This window comes from Photinus pyralis, unplaced genomic scaffold, assembly GCF_008802855.1.
Source record: "Photinus pyralis isolate 1611_PpyrPB1 unplaced genomic scaffold, Ppyr1.3 Ppyr1.4_LG1, whole genome shotgun sequence".
In the NCBI taxonomy this organism is placed as follows: domain Eukaryota; kingdom Metazoa; phylum Arthropoda; class Insecta; order Coleoptera; family Lampyridae; genus Photinus; species Photinus pyralis.
This window is the reverse complement of record NW_022170249.1, coordinates 45,547,025-45,571,364: the sequence shown is the minus strand read 5'-3', so window position 1 is coordinate 45,571,364 and position 24,340 is coordinate 45,547,025. Positions and strand designations below refer to the sequence as shown.

General features: G+C 35.4%; 2 protein-coding genes across 7 annotated transcripts in view; both read left to right on the top strand.

Moving 5' to 3' along the window:
- Positions 1 to 24,340, top strand: part of LOC116175382 (multiple C2 and transmembrane domain-containing protein) — a 116,611-nt gene that overhangs the window by 79,047 nt on the left and 13,224 nt on the right. For all 6 annotated transcript variants that reach the window (XM_031493511.1, XM_031493488.1, XM_031493503.1 and 3 more), the window contains exons 8-9: positions 19,481 to 19,632; positions 19,685 to 19,840. In XM_031493511.1, the coding sequence (XP_031349371.1) occupies positions 19,481 to 19,632; positions 19,685 to 19,840 (308 nt within the window). The remainder of the gene's footprint in view (positions 1 to 19,480; positions 19,633 to 19,684; positions 19,841 to 24,340) is intronic.
- Positions 542 to 19,495, top strand: LOC116175409. Its single transcript, XM_031493522.1, has 3 exons — positions 542 to 930; positions 991 to 1,186; positions 19,317 to 19,495. The coding sequence occupies exons 1-3, from the start codon at positions 746 to 748 to the stop codon at positions 19,344 to 19,346; spliced, it is 411 nt and encodes a 136-aa protein (XP_031349382.1). The 5' UTR covers positions 542 to 745; the 3' UTR covers positions 19,347 to 19,495.

Below are 24,340 nucleotides of genomic sequence, written 5' to 3'. Positions count from 1 at the left end.
CTGTATGAAAATCATTTGGAAATTGAGTTGCTTATTCGCTGAAGTACGACATGTAAATCTTGCACGCACATCAAATTAGGCAATGGCAATTACGTAGGTAAAATTACAGTGAAGTGGATTTGAACCATCGCGTTTTATTTATGGAAGCACAAATGAAGTCGATTAAAAAGTAACTGAATGCTTGTTGGATAATTGGATTAGCAGTAGAGTTGGTTTAATAAGCCGCAATGAGGTTAATGGGAATTTTTTTTGATAAATCCCATTTCGTTTACATAAACATGTAAACTTCAGACGTGTTTTGTTTACATGTACCTACGTAAAATAAATCCAGGGATAAAGTAAAATGTCAAACTGTGTTGGAAATCCTCAATTGCGGTCGTACCAATTTTGATACGGATGTATTCTGAAAATGTAGGTCATTTCCCTAACATAGATAGATATTTATTAAAAATTAGTAATCGATTGTTCCATTGTCACAAACGTTCGCCATTCTAGTCTGATTACCATTACCTTTGCTCTCGACATTGAGGTGATAAAGCATGCAAACAAACTGTTAGTAGCCTTCAAATTTTCTTGACGTGTAAATGTGTAATTCTGTTGACGTAATTAGACCTCTAATTAGTAAACAAACGCGCATGTGTTCAAATTGTTTATAAAAATGAGTTTGCTTCCTCACGTAACAAAATTACATTATCCTTGGAATCCACGCCAGTTCTAATGTGTACTCGGTGGCACGCGAAACAAAATGCAAGAGGGCCGTTTTAAACGGGTGCTCAAAGTACAACAGTGTCTAAGCCGTTTAGGCAATAAGCTTAACCGTGAATTTTCTTTGTCAGCGCACGACCTGACCCTTAAAGACAAGCCCTTGGATTTACGTTACTCGTCGACGCCGGATATTGACAGATTATCATCAGCGGATGTGGAAGGCAGGTGACGACTTTATGGCGCATGGTGGTATCGACTTTACTAATGCTTGTTTTCTGGAAATAGTAAATGTGTGCCATCGGTCGCTTTTCATATCCACAAGGATGTGGCCGAAACAAGGGAAGATGGAGCGATCAATCTTCCTGATATTGTCATTGAAAATGCGGAGGAAATTGAGCTTAGGTACGCTAGAGGCAAATCCCCAAGCTCGCATCGGGATTTGTTGAAGATGTTTAAGGAGACCGGTGATAAAGTACAAAAGGTAAACCCGTTTATTATAAGCTTCTCTTCATTATTTCTATTCTGTTTCTTACGCGTTTTATATTAAAGGGCTTTCCTTTCAACTAAGCCATGTTTAGGTCAACTCATTTTACATAGCTTTAACGAAATTATATACGGAGCCAGGTTTTTCTATCCCTACCGGAAAAACAGTGCGCGTAACAACGCAGAAAACATTATAATTCAACTACAATTAACTGAGTGTACCAAATATTTAGCATGTCCCCATTTATACATATTTATATCAAGGTATATCGTACACCTAACGATTTGGTGTCATTAATTGACGAAAGTTATTCAAATTAATTGCAAATTAAGAGAATTTACACAATAGTCAACAATAAAAAAAAAATTAACAAAAGTTTACCGTTACGCAGTGCACGTAATTTGTTTCGACTCTTTATTAACGAGCTCCTAGCGAGTTTATAATTTTGCTGTGTCTGTCCGCCCGTCCGTCTGTTCGTTGGCGCGATATCTCGAATGGACCGATTACGATGAAATTTGGCAGAGGGATTCTTTATGAAATTTGTAGATCGCAGTTCGTAAATTCGCAATGTAGGTCAAAAAATAAGTATGAGCCAAACCTCGTAATAAATTAACCTAAAATTGAGAGAGTGGTTTCATGACTCTATCTTGAAAGCAACTGTCATGGTTGTGTTCAGGAAAAAGTAATCAATTCTTTCTGTGTCCCTCGGGTGCTCCGCTTTCTCTATAAATATATTTAGGACAATCATCATATTTATGATTGTTTTCTAAGGAATGCTTTTTTTGTTTCTGGGAGATTATACCACACACGATAATGAAAGCACAGATTACATTTCGTAATCCAAGCATCCATTTAGTGTGCAAATACATTGATATACACTGTCGGATATCCACGGGATATATTTGGGTTTTCATGGATATTCTGCTCTTGGGATCTCCACGAATGTCGTAGGAATTCCACCAAATCCATGATATTTCTTTCGTCATCCACGATTATATTTGAACTCTCTCTAGAAGTCTAGATGACCTACACGTTCGGGGATTAGAAAGCTCGAAATATTCATTGGTGATATACCAAGATATTAGCAAGGGCAAAATTGTACAAATTGGAAAACTTTCCAAAACTGTGCCATATAGGAAAAATTGTGAATGTAATTTCGATTCCTTATGATTTTTCGATATATTTTTATAAGAAATAAGATATTTTTCAAAAAATGAACTAAGCGATGTTTTGAAACTACGCAGTTGCCAAAATCTTAAATTTTTTAAAAATATCTAAAAAACCCAATGGTTTACTTATAATCAAACTTTATATCCCAGCAAATGTGTGTACCACAAAGGGGTAGTAATCAAGGATCAGTAGGGTGCGGTAATTAAGGTATGGTGGTTCGTCCATCTGTTATCTTTGTTTCCACGGCGTTCTGGTTTTGGACCATATAGTAGGAAAGTTAAAATGACAGCGCAGGAAGTAGTAGGTACATAAATATTTCGACATACCAAAAAGAGAAAGAACATTTCGCTGATGTTTTATGGAAATAGTGAGTTGCCAACTTTCCAAAAACGATACTACTAAAAGGTTTTCACCCTAAGCCGAGTAACTTTAGCGCATTTTTCATGCATTGATCACTATTTCACAAAAGGCCATAGGTGTGTGAACTATATTTTTCTTTACTATTTTATTATTATTTACTTTACGCATCTATGGTTAAAATTTCAAAAAAATATTATTAATAAATTGTGCAGTCTGCCCATGCGCACACCGTCACAATGTCAGTCAGTGTAATTATGCCACGAATAATAAGATTGTTTTAAAGCTTAATCAGAGATTAAAATCTGTTGCATAATCGACATAAGGGAATCTCTGCGAGTTGTTGTAAAGTTGTGCGAGGCACATTGCACCTTCAATGAATTGTGATTTTTAATTAGAAAATTAAGTTAATTGAAGAATTAAGGGGTTAAACTATGTTTACAAACCGCTCCTAATATATTAACATATATTATATATAATTATATATGCTCCCACTTACACTCGTCATTTGTAAATTACGCCAGTGCTTCTAGTGTTAACCGAATCGCGAATCGGCTTTAGTTTGTACACACTGTAACGTTTTGCTAATGAATATCTCTGTGTTTAGTTTTATGTAAATTAGTAAATGAGTTTTATTTATTCACTAGTTTACATCGCATAACCTTTCACATTAAACTGTAATTTCTGCAATGTGTTTAGTTTACTCACGGCTTGATTAAAGTTCCAACTGAATGTTCAAATGGTTATGAACGGTATAACAGTCGCTCTTCGCCCATTTATTGGCAAATTGAATTCACAATTAACAAATATTCATGAAATATTTCACAGTGAATCCGTCACTGAAAACAATCACACGATGTTTTTATATAAACAGATTTTAATCCCAAATGTTGCAAAGAACTAAATGGAATGGTAAAAATTGAAAACCAGGATATTTCTGCACAGTGTGGCACGATGAAAATGTGAACCGTTCCAAACTTTGAAATTATTAAACTCTGTGCTAATTCTATACAGCTTGTTCTCTCTCAGCGGCGCTTCAATTTCATTCCTATTAAAACTCCTCTCTAATTAAACTTTTTTTCGAAAAAAAAAACCAATTATAACTAGATGTCGCACCAAATCCACTTTATAATATCTACTTCAGTGTCTTTAGTTTTGTTATTTTTATTAAAATTGGAAAAGAAAAAAATATAGGTGTTCCTTTAAATCAATCCCAAAGTAGTGCCTAAATTCAGGTCAAATGCAAGTCCCCAATATGCATGTCGATGAACTTGAAGTCCACCTAGGTGAAATTCGCAACTCCTGTTATTTTTTTAGTGATACAGCGGTTTGATGGTTCCCTGAATCCCGAAATTCTTGGCCGGAGACCACTTGTCAAGCCGGGCTTAGCCGCGGTATCAATTTGCTTGCTTGCATTACGAGCCTTTGTTTTACTCCATATTTCAACGAAAAATACACTGCTTCCCAAAGATGCTGATATTGCTTTTAACGTGTGAAATATGGCGTCTATTTGCCGCCACGAAGGAACCGACCTATAATTAACTTCTCACCCTGAGTCTCGGTTGCTATCCCATTTAGCTAACAAGATCAGTTAAACTGGAGTTAGCATCATTCAAGATTTTTATCTTTATAGAGCTTTCGCATGTAAGAAAGGATGTAATTTAACTTTTCATACTCCGAACGCATTTTAGTTTACTGTTTACTTCCTAATTGTTAGCGTTACTTTACTATTAATAATTTAGATACGGATACATGCAATTACGAAATTAAGTTATTTTGATTTTGGGGCATTTACGATCGTAAATTGTTGGCAATTCTGAAACGGCAACCTATGGAACGGTCGAAATTTATAGCGGGCATTGTGTGTGTGTGTGCTGCATAATATTAATTTCACTCAAGATTAAATTGGTAGAAGATTGAATTTCTGATTTTACTTGCCATTTTAGAAGAATATTTCAAACCTTGGAAAAAAGGTGTACTCGACGTACTCGTCCACCACGCATTATTAAGGTGTGGATCGTTTAATCTTTATTGTAGTTATATATAGATAAAGTACCAAGCCTATTGTGCGCCTTGCGTTGCCTTGACGTGATGTTTTATTCACCAATTAGTTGCCCAATGCTAAAAAAACGCTCTAAATTAAAATTAAAGGCACATTTCCAATTAAATTAAATCACAGATAAAGCTCATCATTTGCCATTTGCAAGAGATGTGTAGCGGTTTAAATGTTGAAAAATGGACGAATAAAGCTTGAAGTACACTTGTCCGGACGGAATCAAGCCGGACCGGACGGTAAACATTCCGATGGAATGTTCAGTGTCACGAGCCCTGCAGCGGGCGAAGTTTCACTTCCATCGGTATTGGTGCCGGGTCATTCCTTAATCCCTGGATAAGCTGATCGAGTTGATTGGCGGTCATGGTGATTGCTGCCATCTTTCGTTCTTTTGTTTGGCTCCTTGTTATGGGGCTCGTCTTTGTAGAAGTCATTGTTGGCTGTTTTTACCCCTTCCGTATAGACTCGCTGTCTCACTAGAATCTGTTGAGGATAAGCACGAGTAGGTCGCCTGTTCAGGCCCCACTTGATGCGAATATAATTATTTTATTCTGAAGTAAGTACCCTCGATTACAAATAAGTATTTAACTTTTTTTAAATAATTTAACAGTAATTAGTTTAATTACAAATGCCCATTCGGCATGAGGCCACTTCAGTAATGTTTCAAAAATACGTGGCAATAATTTAGCATCCTCGCTTTTATTTGATTCGTAGAGCGGGATTTAAGCAACGAATAAAGATGTCCGTCTGCGTTAACAACTCGCCATTTTGTAGGTGGTCATTGATTAAGTAAGGGGGGCCATTCCGGGAAGTTTGGGATTAATTTGCGTTTTAGAAACCGAGGCGACCAATGTGTGAACCATGTTCATTTAGAACAGATTCCCACGTCTGCCAAAATTTAGGATCTAAAAACAACCATGAAAAAAAATAAGCTAAGGGTAATTTTGATTCGAAGTAACAGTAAGAAAGTATAACGCTAGGTAGAACACATTGTTGACAAGGTTATCATACTCTGGATTTCCTGCATACTTTATAGTTGTGATAGGTTATTAAGGAAGGAAGTCTGTGATATAAATAGCATATAGGTAGTTCTTACAATAAAAATCCGTTAGCATTACAAACTGTTGGTGTGATACCCGGTTGTATTAGAAGATAATCCCCGACTAAATTTTACGTTCTCGTAAGTTTGCTTGGGTGTTCGTTAGGATTTACAACCCTAGCGTAACATCCTTAATTTTTTTTTCAAATTGATTCGCGTTTGAAAACAGAAGTATTCAACGGTGTCAATCGCAATTACGTGTTGTTTTAAAATTCGAGACTTGGTGCCAAAGCAGGCAGGCGTATTTCGCAAGAAAGATTTTTTCGGATAAAATTTGTTTCCGCGCCGCCAGCGTGATTTGTGACTAGAGATCAATTTTTCTTAGCCGGAAACCAAAACTACAGGTAAATGAATGAGAGTAGTTTATTTACAACGTGCCAGTTTGTATATCTCCAAAAATAAAAGAAATTATTGCAATTTTCGAAAGATCGGTGTTTATAGTATTAGATTCGCGATATCGTGCGGCCGAGGACAACCCAATTAATTGTGAGAGTATATGATTTTACGCTGAAAAACACTTCCTAACATTCCAGTACACAAGCACGCAACAAAAGACGGCTGAACAGTGTCGTTAGAACATGTAGTAGTGTAAACGCCCACATTTGGGAAAATGTGAATGAGAATGTTGTTACAAATATGTCATAGTGGAAATTTTGCTTAAAGAAATTGTTAGTTTTAACCATTTGTCACGGTAAATAAACTCTTGGTTGTTGTTGACGTACAAACACAGGCATTTGCCGTCGGAAGGCTCCGAATACGCATCTCTACTGATTAATTTTCCGCATCGTTGTCAATGTAACCAACGCCTATATCCACAAGAATATTCGTTTTATAAGGTACAGTGCTATCTATATAATTTACGTCAATGTAAATGTGCGAACTTCTTTAAGAACCATTGTCATAATTATTCATTAATTGTACTTAGTTCTGACAGAAGAAATATTTAATAAAATTTGTTTGGTATCTTCTTAATTTAACCTAAAGAACAACGTTTAATCCTTTTGTATAACATGTAGGTAGTCCATTTATGAACTTCTTAAATTTGGATAACAAAAAGTTTGTTTTAAAGAGTTTGTCCAAAGTTATTCAGTAAAGAATATTGGCAAATTCATGAATTTATAGTAATTGGGGGTATTTTACAGACACTTTGGTCACTAAATTGTTATAGTCAATTAGGAGTTATTAGCGAAAAATATTTGTAGCAAATCCTGTAAAAGGGAAGTGTATATTTGAACCATTTCATTGTGTGCTTTTTGTCGTCAATATATCAAAACGCTTTAAGATAATTTTTTGTTTTCAGAATAAAAAAATTCTGGTCATATTGCAGAGAAAGATCGTCACCGTTAGCTGTAGAACCATAGAACATTCTTTCCGTTCAAAAGAATCTAATATTTGTTTTGTCAATTTTCGGAAGCCATGTTAGTCTATACAAAGTGGTTTGTCTCCAATATTTTAGCCTCCGATTTTAGCGAAAGCCGAAAATACTAGGATTAGAGGTAGGACGACAATTTAAAGGAGAAATTTTGTCGCCCTTTGTATAAATAGGAGACGCTCGCACTACTTTTTGGGAAATATCTAGATACTGTAAAATGCAAACTTTATTAACTTCATTAATGGAGTCATATCTAACATTAGATGTTCAGCACAGCATCTTCATATACTTTGACGAGAAGTTTTGCGTCAATATAGTTGCAGAATCAACAAATCCATTGTTAAAAGTTTCTGCTTTAATATTTATTATGTTTTCCGTTCTGTTGAACGTCTGCTTATAATACTCCAAGCAGGTTTATATGAGTCTGGGGAGTTGCCTATAAAATCGTCATGAGCTTTAAGCCTTGCAGATTTGATACTAGCGCGGTATTTTGATTTAAATTTATTTATATTAATTTTGATCGAAGGAATACATTTATTTTATACATTTCCTTCTTTATTTTGAGAATACGGTTCACTGATTTCATTCAACACGTTAAACTGTTTTCCGTTATTAATTTTCTTCATGGGAAACGAACAAGTAAACTGATACAGCACTGAGTTGAGGAATAATCCAAGCTTGGTGCCCACATCGGTACCTATCCTTTAGAATCTATGAGACTACAATATAATAAATGGAAGAGATTATTATAAAATGTAATTCGTCCTATTATTGGTGTCATTTCATCATCTGAAAGTAATTTATCATCCTGAGGAAACTGAGCACCAATTTTTAAGAGAAGTCGAAAATTTTTCAGCTAGATCTATATAAAATAACACCGAATGGAGAAACTGCTCCGTTCCATTTTTACTTGAAGCAGTAAATATTCCAACGTGACATTAACATAAATATATTGATATATAAAACAAATCTTAATCCACAATTTATGTTGGTTACAATTTTCCCCTTAATCTTATCTGGATTCATTTTTTACCCCTAACTTTTTGTCGAACGAAGAAATTAAAACTACTCTTAAATTTTCTTCCATTTTAAATTAGTAAATTCGGAATTTTACTGAATAAAAACAACGGAATTTCAATGACAAAAATTTACATCCTTGTGTCCTTAAAGAAATACACTGCAGACAGTTATTGAATGTTTTCATAAGCCAATCTGCACAAATTGCTGCCGTTAAATAAACACACTAATTCTATTTATCAATGTTTCCTGCAGCGGGTAGTTTCCGTTCCATGCAAAATTGACTCGGTTTCCTGTGTCAAATGGATACTTCTTAGATTACCCTAGTTCGAATTGAATGTGGGGTTTGGTTTTGGATAACCATCGGATGTCTCAAATTAGTAAGGTTCAAAGGGAAAGGCATAGCTTATTACACGAATTTATCCTGCATTAATGAAAAATGTCCAACCGCGATTGTCAAACAACTTTCTAACAATCGTCCGATCGCTCGATGGCTTGATATCCATCAATGTAAAAGAGAATTTGTAGATTGGAGTTCGTGAATTGCCATTGTAGACTCTTTTGACTTCTCCGTTAGTTCTGAACAGAAATTCAAACTGGGCATAGCTCTAACCATATAATACGCAATACCAAAAATTGTCGATTCAACATTCACAGTGCCTTTTAGCGCATTTTTGCAAATTTATTTGTAAAAGCTTCAAACGCGAATTGCGGCTGAACAGGATGTCGGGAGTGGGTTCAAATGATGTCTTTATCCAATAACAAGTCCGCCAGGGTGCGGGTCTCCGCTAACAACTCGACGCTAACCAAGATGCCCCACAACTCAACCACTAATTCCAACAGGAAATCATAACAATACTAATTACAACAGGATATGACACAATTTACTAATATAGACGCAATTAGGGGTAATTAGTAGATTAATTACGTCCCATGATTAGATACAACAGATGTCCATACGCATATTTCAAGAATGAAATGGTCCTTTCAGTGGAATAGTGAATTTTAATCCCCAAAAAGACAATTAGAAATCAATTTACAAGCAAATCCCAAAATATCACAAAAAGAATTGTATACAAATATCTTGAGAAGTAAAAAAGATAAGTAATTCAGGATTTTTTTATTTACTTATTACCTCTAGTACCGAAACGTACTATGAAATTTAATTTTAGCTTTTAGTTTAACGTTTACTTCAAAGGTACCTATCATCTGCTTTAATTGAAGGTACGTTTCTATAACGTTTCCCGAAATCTTTATTATCACAAAATAAACACAAGAATTGCGACATCTTATTTAGTAGCAAACACGACAAAAATGACCTCTAAATATTCGGCTTGTAGGTATATTATTATTTTAATGAGATACTCCTAGTATTACAAACACATCAATCACGTAATATTTCGTAGCAAATTGAAGGGTAAGTGAAACAAGTCTGCTCTTTTGAAAACCCACGTTTAATATCAAACGATACAACATTTTCACGCAAGCAAACCAGGCGTTAATATAAAATTTCCTTCGGCAAATCGATATTATAATACGACGAACCCTCTTCAGAAAATGATTAATGCTAATAGGCGTATCTAATAGAATTGTCTAAGCTGACGTAACTGAAACTTGTTATAGTCTATAATTATTACTGGAATTGCAATCAATTTCACTGAAGTAATGATTGAATGTAAATATTTATTCTAATTCTGGTTTCGATTCACGAGGCAAAAAATTGTTACAGTATAATACATTGTCATGGGGAAAACCTTGATTAAGCTAATATTCCTTTGGCCCAGAGCAATTTTGCCGAATCGTTGCAGTCGTTCAGACCAAGGATTGACATTTTAAAATGTGAGTTCTTTACGGGGTAATTTATTATTTGTTCAAACGTTCACAATTAACCAACCGTATAGTAAACGTTGTATTTTTTGTACCCCGTTGACTAAATCAATGTGTTTTGTCATTCATTAGGGGCTAAAGTGTCATTGTATCCCGAAGGGAGAAAATAGCGACGCGGGACAAAAAGTGACAGTACACACTGAAATATCAAACAGAATTTAATGATTAATGGTTACCTTTATATGTACATACTGGCACCATATTTTACACTTATACCGTTTTCCATGTATATTTTTAAATTTGGGAAGCAGTAGTTTCTTCATAACTTTTTGAGGGCATAACTGCTACGGTCATGTTACCCCAATTAGGACGCTCTCAAATCGCTCATACGCTATACTATCTCTGAATCTGATATTCACATTAAATCTGTCCGTATACACCAATTGCTCTTAGAAAATAGAAGGTATTTTATGCGCTGATCGTATCACAGAAGTTTTCAATATATTCATGATTTAGATTATGTAGAGCTTTTTCATTTGTTCTGCAAAGTTTTTATGGATCATTTCTGCGCCAGCTAGGCTAGTCAAACAAGACATGTAACAGAAAAAATGAAACAAATTTGATTTTTTGATAAGTTGTTCGGATGTAAGAGGGTAGTGTAAAACCAACTTTTTCAACTTCCTGTGCTGTAGCTGAGTGGTGGTTGAAAAACCTCGACTTTTTGCCCGAAAAATAGTTCTATATCAATCATTTACGTACTTATACTTTTCGATCAATAGTATATTATATACCGCGGAACTGAAGTTAACTGATGTATGCGTTGGATTCGTAATAAAAAATGCTACTCAATACAGTACATATGTATTTTTTTACGGGCATATAGAAAAATACAAGTTGAAGATGATTTCTGCGAAACGAAACGTTGTATTGCCTATCTCTTAACAATGTTTCGTAGAGCTCAAAAAGTGGCAATAAGAAAGCGGTTTCTTTCTCCGATATTTTATCTACGTATAGTACCTACTTATGAAAAGAAGCCAAACAAGTTATAAATCAGCATATGCATAATGAAAACATTTTTGGTACTACAGATACGTATTTTATTAGTAAACTTTACAATTATCGATCTCACAAGTCATCTAACTCAAAATAGACTAGAGCCTGCACATCTACACTATAGCAGAAAGATTTGGTGAAAATTTGAAGTCTCCAGCTAATGTAATTGCCGAGATCTCAGCCGGACAGCCAGGCAGCCAGCCATAACGAACATAATAGCGTATTTTTAGCTTCCTAGCTTGAGCTAGGTGGCTCTTACGATCACCGTTTTTAGGACATGTTAAAATTTCATCAGATGTCGACGTTTTAGATCATTTTAAGCAACTTTTAAAGAATAAAAATTTTTTCCGTCTGTAAGTACGTCCGTACGTGCGTACGTTGGCAATTTTCCGAAGCAACGGCACGACGGATTTTGTTCAAATTTTGGATACGTATATTACACATATTGAAACGAAAAATAACGAGCCGGATTTTGGAAAAAAATTTTGGAGCGCCGCAACGGCATCGAACATTTTTTTTCAAATAGCAATCTAAAACTTTTTTAAGTTATTCGAAAGACCTTATTTTTAAGTGTACAACCTATAAAAATTGTGCCAGGTTTTATTACAAAAATACTGAGAAAAAAAATGTCAAAGTAAAAAACTAAAATATTTTTTTTCGGCAAGACTAAATTAATTCTAATTAGGAATTACAATTATTATTAATAAAGTCTAAAATCAATAGACAAACATGAGCAAAATAAAAAAAGAGATACAACGACTCGCGGTCACCCATCCGAGTACTAACTGAGCCATACATTGCTAAACTTCAGTGATCGGACGAGAACTGGTGTTTCAACGTGCTATGGCTGTTGTCGAAAAAGTTACTCTTCTAAGGGAAACAATGTAGAACCTTTTTTTTTACAAAAAGAGCACACGAAAAAAGATGTATGCAAACGCCACGCGAATTTCGTATTTAGGAAAGAATGTATAATTAAAAATAACGTATTATCGCGATCTAATTAGAATTATTAATTTTGATGCAAGCATTTTTGCATAGAATATATTGTATTAGTTTCAGGAATGATTTATGAGGGTTTAACTGGATACACGAGACGAATTGGGGTGTACCTGAGGGCGTATAGGGTCAGTTCTTTTGGACTACCAGTTCCGGTAAAGTGTAGGGCAACTTAATTTTTTCAAATAGAAACGGTGAATTTTCTTATTCTACATCGGAAAATAATAAACTTTCGTGGGAAACGTTTTTGTCTAAGCTTATTATTTTTTGAAGACACTCTTCTAAAAGCGCTATTTTCGGATTGAGCTAGAATGCTGTTCTGTCATGAATTTAGTAACTGGTTTTTTTTTTCAAAAATGCCCAAAAAACTTAATAAATATTAGTGTTTCAGATATACCTACAATTGATTTTGCATTGTCTCAACATAATTAAGTACATTATTAAAAACAATCGAACAGTGTTGATTCTTAGTTAAAGAAGATGCTCTATGTGTCCTCCTTCCATTTCCACGCAGATTGCACATCTTCGTGAAAGGAAGCTCTTATTCGTTCGAATATTCTTGGATTTTGGCGAATAGTTTGGCAGCCATTTTCTATTCGCTGCTGCAGCTCACCTACATTATTAATGGGCCTTGAATATAAGAGTGATTTTAATTTAAGTAACCCCAAACGCAGAAATCAAGGCGATTTAAATCAAGGGATGTAGGTAACCATGGCACTGGACCTCCTCGACCTACCCATTTGTTATTGTAAGTTAAGTTGTATTCAACAAATTTCTTGCGATGATAGAGAAATGCGGAGGAGCGCCAATCGTGTAAAAACTTGACTCTATTATCAATTAATCAATATCAATAGTGTAGGTAAAATGCTAACTAAAAAGTCAAGATAAACTTCGCCATTTAAACGATGTTGATGTTTTGCCTCCATAACAGCATGAGGATTTTATTATTATTGTGGAAATTCATGATTCCGTTATTTGTAACAGTGGTTTCGTGAGTAAATAAAATATTAGCAGCTCAGATGGAATTCCTTGTAACATTTCTTAGTACGAATCTGCAGAAAGCTAGTCTGGAGCTGTAATTGTGGTCTAAAAGAACGAATAAATGTCAACTGTGGGCTTCTTTTCATCAGTACTATACGTGGATAAAGTATCGGACCCTTTTTTTAAATGTATATCCTATAGAGCCTATAGACTATTTCCTGATATTTTCCGGTGCTAGGGAAAGTGCTTTGTTACGTGGTTAACCCTATATGAGACATAGGTACTATTGAATAAACGAAGGTGCCGAAGATGGCAACGATTTTTAGTTTGACTCTGTAATGTTTAAAAGAGTGTTTGGCAATCCTGAATTACTAGAGTTCTACCACCTTGTCCTATTTTGCGATGTCTTTTCCACATACTTCAGGAAATTTACCTCTACAATCACTTATTTTAAAGAATATAGAAAGATCGACTTGATAGTGTTGATAGTAACTGAACATCTTCCCAGAAGTATTGAAAAATTAGCAAGGCGAATCTCCTACTGCCACTGGCATATGAAAACAAGTTGTAAATCAGCATATGCATGATTAAAGCGCATTTTTGGTAATGCAGGTCAGTATTTTATTAGCGAAGTTTAAAATTATCGATCTCACGAGTAATTTTGGCTGCGTTAAATAATTAATTTTATTTAATTTCAATTGACGGTACGTCTTCATTTTGTAAAACAAATCACAAAGTAAATAATAAGTTTTTATACTGGTAGCGCTATCTAACGGTAAAATTATAGCACCTCCGAAACCCATATCGAAATTATTATCTTCAATTATCGATCTCACAAGTAATCTAACTCAAAATAGACTAGTGCCTGCACATCTACACTATAGCAGAGAGCTTTTAGTGAAAATTTGAATTCTCTAGCTATTGTAGTTGTGGAGATCTCACGCGGACAGCCGGCCTGCCAGCCATAACGAATATAATAGCGTATTTTTTTCAAAAATGCGCTAAAAAAATACTCGTGTAACGTAGAAAAATCTGTGGTCATTAAAATTACAAATTAATTAATGCGGCGTTATTAAGTGGGAAGTTTTTTAATGGCAGGTTCACACACCTTCATTACACTAATGGAACGCCTAGCTTTTAATGGCGGAGTATATGCGAAGAGGTTAAGTGTCGGCCAAAATCGATTAGGAAATCTTGCGTGGTTATGACATGCAAATTTCTTAGACGTGATTTGTGTATAAGGGATTAATTGTCAGCCATAGAAATTCTATCGCCTAATTTAAACCGCATTCCGCGCGACGTTAGAATTACGAACTTTTTGCAATGTAATTAACGCTACGCTTGTCTGTGTAATTAATGATGTTCGTACTGTCCAATTCATAACGGAGGATTACGCTGTTTGTACTCTGTTTATATGGTCACTTTATGAAGATTACCGTCTACAGTTTAATTGAGAATGACGCCACAAAGCGCGACCCTGCTCTAGTTGTATGTACAAAAATGGGACTTTCTGTACGTAATTGGGTAATTTTGATTTGTTAGCGATGCGCATTTATAGCGGGGGTGTAGTTCCTCATTTGCAGTATCGGGAGAGTTAGAATTGCAACTTAGGATTAGCTTCGAACTCGAGCTTTTGAGATTTCGAAATTTGTGTTACCTTACGTGGCTCACAATACACAGGAAAATCAGGTGGTTGCAATGAATCGGCGTCACTCATCGTTTTAATTCCTCAGGCGAACGACCCACTGACTCGTTAACTTTGCCCCCTACCTGGTGACATGTCATTAATAAAGTGGGCAAGCTGTACAGTATAAGGAAGGTTTAATAAAAACAAATGGGGAAAGTTTGAAACTCATCATCCATACAGTTCCATGTAAACGCTTTAAAGAGTAATTAAATTATTAAAAATTTATTCGCACTAATCTCAGAAAATTGACAAAGGTCTCTTGTTTCTAAATAAAAATCGTTACAAGGGTGAGTGTGAGGGTAAGAGTGACAATGTCAGATGAACGAAGCTGCCGTTTCTTTCCAAGCAAAAAGTGTTTAAAATAGCGAATTGGGACGGATGCTCGTAAAAGAATGCAGTGAGGTGAATTTATGAGATTTCATTATAGGGAAGCTGCGCCTGTCGGAATTCAAAAAACTCTCCGCGAAATGTAATTTAAATTAAACTTAAATTGATGACGGAAATGCAAAGTTTTAGCGGATTTAGGTGGCTGTGTTTATTTCGAAACGGAACCCAAAGTCAATATGACCTACACTGCTCAATTTGGTTTGTAATGCATGTCGCGTAGTTATTACGCTTGAAGCACAATGCAATCGTGGATGGGGATATTGACATCGCTTTCTAGACATTCAGAAAGGATAAGATAGTGTGATCGTTGCATTAAAAACGGAGATATTTTGTATGCCTGGAATCCAGAGACAAGTCTCTGCTGGAATCCAATTTTTATTTCGATTCCTAACATCCACTTTCGTATAAGGGGTCGAAATCTTTGTATTATGCGATCGACTCTATGTAATGCTACGTATAAACGACTTATAAAACACAGGTCGTACCATAAATATTAAAGAACGTTCTCTGACTTTAAATGAAGATTAAACGACTAACACAAGTAAGAAACTTACGTTTTGACAACTCCCAAAAGATTTAGAAAGTATTAATCCGTATTCAATGATTCCAGAGAAAATTTTGTATGCATTTGCAACATTGAATAACTGACGCACTAAAATGAGGGGTTTATACAATCATTATCATTAGTTCACTATTAAAAATTACTCAGAAATAGCCAATAGAAACAAAGGTTTATTGCGCCAATGAAACCATCCTGAGCTTAGTGAACTAATGATAATGATTGTATAAACCGCGACCATAAGGACAATTTAGATTAGTAAATCGGTAAAGTTTACGTAAATTCGTGTTGCCATCTGAGTTGCTGTTTAGGTAATTACGCTATACCAGCATTCATTGTTTTCAATTTTCATCTGGAATTATGTGAAATCTCTTCACCATTTCCAATCCTTGTTAAATATTAATAACCTTCTGGAAGATTTTTAAACTCGAAATTGTTCAAAATTTTAATATTTCTGGAATATTCCTGTAATATTATATTAATCGGTCAGTATTATTTTTGATATCTTACTCGTAAGTGCATTTATGTGAATTTGCATTATTCAAACACCAAAAATCCTGGATCTAAAACCTTTTTGGTACGATTTCACTGACTTCTAGAAAAAAATTCGGAAGATCTTAGAATGCAGCGCGTTTTTTTTAATATAAGCAGGTTTCTTGAAATACGAGTAAAATTGTAACTCATAGGCTCATAAAGTCATAACATAAATTTTGCTGTGCTTGAATTACTTGCCTAAATTTCTCCTTTTCTCATTAGCTTGAAAATTGACTTCAAACTTTGATGTTCTTATTTGCTTGCTCGCAAAATCAAACAGGAGATTACCATACAGTTTTAGATCTATTGATGGAAACATCAAATAATGAAAGGATTTCTTTTACTATTTATGATTCTCGAATCTAATAACAACTATACGACACAATTTGTTACACAGTTCACCCAAAATATAATCATAAATGGATCCACTAATTTGAACGATCCAAAAAAAAAAACTGATTTATTCTATTATCTAACAAATCCAATTCTAGTTAAATACATGCAATAGCAAAACGGCTTCAAATGCCCATAGGTCTATCATAGGCCATAATCAAATTTAATTTACGATATTTTTCTTAAAAATTCAGAGCTCTAATTTTGCATAAGTGGAAATAACAGCACCTCACATAAGAAGGTCTTTTGCAGGGATATCATTAATAACTCAGTAAAAAATAGACAACGGACCTGCAACTTGCAACTTTGCCGAAACAAGTTCTTCGGTAAATGATGTTTCTCTGGGGGGTAGTTTTGTAACGGTCTAGCGTTTAAGTGTTACGGGCAAGCCACAATTTTATCAACATAAAAGGTTGGCGTTAGCAAGTGTTAAGGGAAATCAAAACGTTGTTCATATTCTCCCAGAAGAAAAACCTTCACTATGTAACAAATTTGCAGTCCGTACGACTACGAAGAGAAGAGTTCAATCCCCTCTTTGGTATCGCGCACACTGAATTCTTTACAATAGCTATTTATGGTAACGAAAATAACTTAGCGCGCTTAATTAATTCGTCCTTTATTGCATCTCCTTATGCGACGGAAATGTGATTGCACAACGATCACGTTAACTGTCTATTACTTCTTCTTAATTCCGTGATAATCCCTATTTTTTCTTGATGGTGAATCTGATGTTAGAATTAATTCACACAAAGTTTTTTTCTCATCTAACTGTAAGTAATGACCACTGAGTTATAACAGTAGACATAGTTGGCGCTGCTTTTATCTCACATCCGCCTCATAAACGGCCACCTAGCTAAAGGTTGTGAAATAAAACAAAAGCGTGAAAATATCCACAGTGGTCGTACGTTCTGAGAATATGGTCTTCGGTCCTTTGTTGCCATTTACCAATAGGGTTGTGCGCCATTCAATTTCTATCGTAACTCTTTCCGTATGAAATTAAGAAGATACGAGGGTAGTAATAACAGTAAAATCAATTTAGGTAGCAAAAGAAATACAGGTTTATTCACTTAACAGAAGCTCAAAATAAACTTGACCCCAAAATTGGATAGCGTATCCTGTAAATACAGAATATTCCCCCAAATAGTCAAAATTATTAGTTACCTCTTTCTACTAGTAACCTCTTAAAACAGTTTGGAAATAATAATTTCGTCAATTTTCTAATGATTCCCTTCCCAAAACCCACCTTAAACGTATCAGGATCAGAATTGCATGGAATCCTCGTAAGATTTTCCATAATTTTATGGCACCGTCCTCCCTCCTACCCACCTTTTTAGCAAATCAGTTCTTTCCTGTTAGAATCTAAAAACTCTCTCTGCGATTAAATCGTATAGAAATCTTCATAAAATATTCCTGAATCTTCGCAACTATTTGCAATCTTTTCTGGAGCTCGGAAACTTCAAATTTCTAGATTTTTTTAAATTTCATTTTGGAATATTCCTTCCTGGAACGCATGGAAATTTACCTAGAACCTCGGAATCATTTCCGAAAATGTTTATACTAATCAAGTTCTTGAAATTTTTACCTATTTGTTATAAATCACAATTTGTTACATTGTTCCTGGATGTTTCTTTAAAACGTGCTATTCATTCTTGAAAGTAGGAAGGTTCAATGATTTCTTATAAACCATCTTGGTGTGGAAATTTTCGAAGTCTTTGAAGCCTTGAAATGGGTTTGGAAATATTCTTGAGGCTCCTTTAGAATTTATCTTTTTTTTTGTATGCCCTTCTCGTCTTCTAACAGAAAAATGACGCTTTTATGCTTTAAGACGTACACAAAAAGAGAATAAAACAAACCGATAGAATAGATCGACAGATAACTCTGGTTATATGAACTTTTACGTTGACTCTTGGAACTTTGTTGACCTTTGACTCCAAGTTTAATGGGGGTCATACTTGAACGAAGACTAAATACCAAATTTCCACACCCTAAGATCCTGCTCCGTTCGACAGATTTCAACAACTGCCAACTAAAAAATATATTTCAGGATTCGAAATCGATCGCGACTACATGTTGCCTTGGAGGGAACTTTTGAATTGGACTGAAGCCACACCACGATGATAAAGATCCACAATACAAACGAACGGTTACTTCCTAGCGACCTACCCTCTTTTACATAATAATTATGGAAACCAGTTGCTCGAAATAAATCATATTTATATATAACTTAAACCAACGAATTGCAATTTAAAATTGTTAATTATGTTAAAATCCCGAGTTCCCTCATATATTTTTGAACAGTTTTCGCTTTTGTTTAGTCATCGCAATTTTATACGCATTTTGCAATACATTTTAAGAGAACAAGCTCAATATTTTTATCGTATGTAGGTACGCAATTTTCCAAAATCAAATGAAATTCCTCACTCATTGCATTGTTGAGCTGACGATACCTGTCCTCAAACTGACATCCGATCATACACTTCACTTTTCCAACTGAAGAGGTTCTTGAAAAGTCTGTCTCTGACGCTAAAATTTCAGACCGATTTCTTTTTTCGCCCACGACAGCCTTACTTTTTATTTGATTAAATTTTCGCAAGCGGATGCCTTCTGTTACCATAGTAATTTGATATTGTATAACTTTACAGTTTCCAATTCGGAATGGATGTCATGTATAAATAATGCGAGCTTTTAAGTTTACCTATCCATTACAGCTCCGTAGCACGCAACGAGAATTTAAATATTAAATTCGGGAAGTACTACACGAAATGTGTATTAGAGTTGTCTGATGATAAATGTTAATTTGTTTCAGTATTTCCAGAAGAATGCAAGAATCTCTGACGTAAACAAACGCCTGAAATCTCAGATTTGGAGTTCCGTAGTAACTATAGTTCTAGTCGAAGGTAAAAATCTTCTTGCCTGTGATCCAGAAACACGAACTTCCGATCCATATGTTAAGTTTAGGTGAGATGTTTACACCATGTTCTTTTCGATACTTTACGGGACCTAATTTTAGGTTAGGTAATGAAAAGTACAAAAGTAAAGTTGTTTGGAGATCTCTTAATCCAAAGTGGTTGGAGCAGTTCGATCTGCACCTTTATGACGATGGTGATCAGCAGTTAGAGGTTACGGTGTGGGACCGAGACAGAACAAGAGATGACTTTATAGGAAGGTAAGTGGATTTTTTTGTTTTCAGGTTTTTTTCAAAATCAGCGGCAGGGTAAAGGCGCATTAAATCAATTCAATTACTCAAGTGACATATATTTGTTAGTTGAAAAGCTTTTTTGTGTTTGAACTTCCTGCCTTACGTATTTTTTGACGCCGCGAAATAAATTAGAGTAATTGTTAATCGCAACATTAAGCTATTAGGGTGAAGTGCAATATTGTTGTAAATTCTTACTCACACAAATACTGTTAGTTGCGTTTTCATTACAAAGGCGTATTTAATGCAAATGCATGATTTATCTATTTATTTATTTATTGTCTCTCTCTTGTTCTGGGCCCTCAACAGGCTTGTGCCCAATTACAGAGTGACCCGCATAATGCTTTTAAAGGTGCCCCTGCAGAAGGTCTTAAGTCGCTCTATACTACTCCGGTATTTACCTTACGAATTAGGAAAACTACTGCTGTCTGCAGTGGTAAGCGGTCCACTACACCACTCTGCTCTAAAGAAAAATCTTAAAATTTACGGGAATTAATAATTTCGGAAACTCGGTGGCTTCGATCAACTTCCGACATAAAGACTCTATGCGGGTCGTACAATGGATTCGAATAAACACACTATTAAGTCATTTATTGTGATAAAAATTCCGAAACACATTCAATGAAAATAAAAACAAAATTCCTGAAATAAAAAAAGCTTAAAAAGCTTGTTTGTACATAACACGCTGTTCGGAGACCGTCCATAATTACAAATACAAGAATCATGAATTGAAATTACTTACTTTATTTACCGAAACCACCTCCACCGAAAAACACCTTCCAATGTTTAAAAATAATGCGCCAATTACCCTTGACACCACCAGCGTTGAAGGAACAGTGTGTTTCTTACATTTCAATTTCACATTTTAGAATTAAAGCAACAGATCTAAATTAGCAATCGGTACGCAATTATAAACAAATCTAAAAGAAAAATAACACTACAGAAATACAAACTCAAATGAAATAAGTAAGGGGTACCTACATAAAATTCGAAGATGGCGAGTGTGAAGAAGGGGTTGTGAGTTTCAAGTTTCCTAACTAACCTAAGCTAAAATGGCTCTTCGAAAAAAAATGTTCTAGTTGATGCGGCTAGGGACTACAACTACCCGTTGATAGTTTAACCGCGTGTGTAAAAAGATAATTCACGAAAAAGAGAATATTCTATAATCGATCAATTTTATTTTATTGACAAATTTCTATTCATTTCAAATCTGTTCTATACATACTTGATTACTAAAATGCATCTTTCTTCATACTCCCACCAAAATTACTAAAAGGTAATTTTTAAAAACATTACATGATTGATCTGGCGCTTTTCCTCGAAAACGTCTACACTTCACGCAATTGCGAACCACATATTGTATTGCTTTTCTACCTTTCAAGATCCAAACCTTCTCTCGTAAGTGGGACACGATGTATTGAACTCCTGCATGACACTTATCCTCATGAATAAGCGCATCAACAACAGGATGTCTTGAAGGAAGCAGAATACACTTCGTAGGAAAGTACCATGGAATCTCATCCATCACGGTATTAAACGCCGTAACCATCCTCTTCCTCTCTTGTTGAACTTCATCTTCATTTTCGACATATTTATTGATGGGCCATTGTTCAATATCTTTACGCCAAGCTGGTCCCTCCCACCACTTTGACTCCAATAATGAACGAGAAGGCAAATCCGCAGGATTCAAGGACCCAGGAACATGATCAACGTTACTTTCCCACATTGGAAGACAAAATTTCGCTTCTGCCATTATACGCGTTGACTCGTTCTTGGATTTCATGTATTCTTCGACGTTATCAAAACATGCAACTACATTATCAACATATAACGTTGTTAATAGCTTATCCGCTGTTGACCTAAGATGCTGATCAACTCTTCGTAAATGGTATTCAATAACTGCAGATAAAAAGAATGGACTACAGTTAACACCAAAAACGACACGCTTGTGTCGATAAATTTTGATATCTGAACATGTAGAATCCTCCCACCAGAGAAACCGTAGAAAGTTTCGATCATCTTCCTTAACTCCAATCATCAAAAATGCTTTTTCAATATCAGCTGTTGCAGCGACTGCCTTTTCTCTAAAACGTAAGAGTAGGTCAGGAATAAGTTCGAGCAGATTGGGCCCCTTAGCTAAACATTGGTTAAGACTTGGCCCGCCACCTGCACTACAACATGACGCGTCAAATACCGGTCGCACCTTTGTAGGGCTACTGTCTGGTTTGTACACAGGTCGGTGTGGTAAATAATGACAATTTACACATTCACCTTTTACTTCTTCTATTACATCAAGGTTTAACCATTGTTTAAATACCTGTTCGTAGTCCATGTACTTTCCGTCTGCTTTCAACTTTTGTTTCGCATTTTCTAACCTTCTCTGAGCTACAAATTTGTTTGTAGGTAACCGTGCATGATCATCTAACCAAGGAAGAGAAATTTTATATCTACCGTCACTATCCCTTGATACGGTCTGCCGAAAATGTTCCCGCACTTGGTCATCGACTTCGGCCTTTGTTAGCTTTTCACAAGGATCAGCAATACCAATTTTTTCTAAATCCCACAAATTTGTAATTGTGGATGACGAATTGAGCATTGACGTAACTATCATACTAGTAGAAGACCATTCACCACAAGTTTTTACTTTTGCCAAAACAGTCCACCCTAATAGTGTCTCAACTGCAGTTAACCCGCTTTCTAATTGATGCAACTTTCCAGTTAGCAACTTCCCATAAATATCACCTCCAATCAGAACTTCGATTTTATGACTTCCCCTACCGACGTCGTTCACTACAATTCCACGTTCATGTAGCTCTTGTGTCCAATTGGCGTTTAATAGTTTAGGAATCCCACCACAAATGTTGTCTTCATCGTATACGTCAAAATGACATTTGAATTTGGAAGACAAACTTTCCAAGTAAAGTTTATACTTTTTGTGCGTTTTAGAAACTATAGATGCACCTCCAAACAAATTATGGGAAAACGTTGATTCTGCAATTTTACGGTACCCTAATTCTAACGCCAAACTTTTCAGAATATAGGAGAATTGCGCTCCAGGGTCGATAAATGCACGCACTTCCTTAGATGTATTTTTTCCAAGTACTTTCACACGAAGTGTTTGTAGAATTACATCCCCACTGCATACACGACTCGCCATACTCGTAGACAAATTTTCTGAATCCTTATCACCTTCATTGCACTTTCTACTTTCTGATGTTGTATCCCTCTTCTGGAGAACAGGACATAAAATTACATAATGTCTCTTACTACATACGATACACTTCACTCGATATTTACAAGATTTTGATCTATGACCAAATCGTAGGCAAGTAAAACAACGTTTTGTCTCTTTAAGCTTCTGTTTTCTGTCTTCTAGTGACCACCCTTGTGCGATGAAACAATCTTGAGTATCGTGACTCTTTTCACAAAATCCACAAGAGCTTTTAACATTTCCAGAGTGTAGTTCCATTGCCGTAGGAATTTTCTCAACTTTTTTCTGGATTACATTTTTTACTTTATTCGAAGGATTTGAAGCCAAACCAAAACCTTCTTGAGCCAAGGAAATTCGTTGTTCACCTTCAACTTCCATACGTAAGAACTGCATCAATTTATTCAACTTATTTGTGGTTTTGTCAGCATCCTTCCCTTCCACTCCGCACTTCTTTGCCATGCTTGTAATATATTAGCGGGCAGACAGGACTCCACCATCGGATACAACATTGAGTCATATTTGTCTGAAGTTACTTTTAACGACTCCAATGCACGCAAATGACTTTCCAACTGGTCATAAAGTTTTGACAAATCATCCTGTTTTTCAGTTTGACTGACATTGTGAATAATTAATTTTAGCATTTCACGCACATAAACTTCAACCAAGAATTCTTCTCTCCCAAACCTCTCTTTCAACGCTTTTACGGCTTTGGGATAATTCTCTGCAGTCTGCGGATAACTACACACCAATTCATGGGCACGGGACCCATCTACCATCAATTGTACCAAAAATTGAAACTTGTCACTGTCATGTATGGTAATGTCTTCGTCTATCTTTTTAAACTGACTCCAAAATCCTAACCACTCTTTGACTTCTCCGTTAAACTTTTTGTAGTTAAATTTTGGCAATTTAAAATTTCTTTGATTACCCAATACTGGCAAGTTCTCATTTTCAGTTATGGATTTGCATTTTCCATCTATCAGCACTTCAAACATTCGCCTTGCTGTTTGAAACATTTTTTCATATTGAGCGATATCATCAAATTCTTCATTTTGTTGATCATCGTCCACGTTGTCATCAAGCATCCGGTTTTTGATCGTATCGTCCAATATTTGCAATTCCCGATGAGTATCCTCCAGCATTAATAGATTCACACGCATCTGATCCAAATCCGGAATAGTATTTTGGCTTTCAACGTTTATGTCTTCACACAACTTCTTCAACTGCCGCCTGACAGGACGACGCGCTCTCTCTAATCG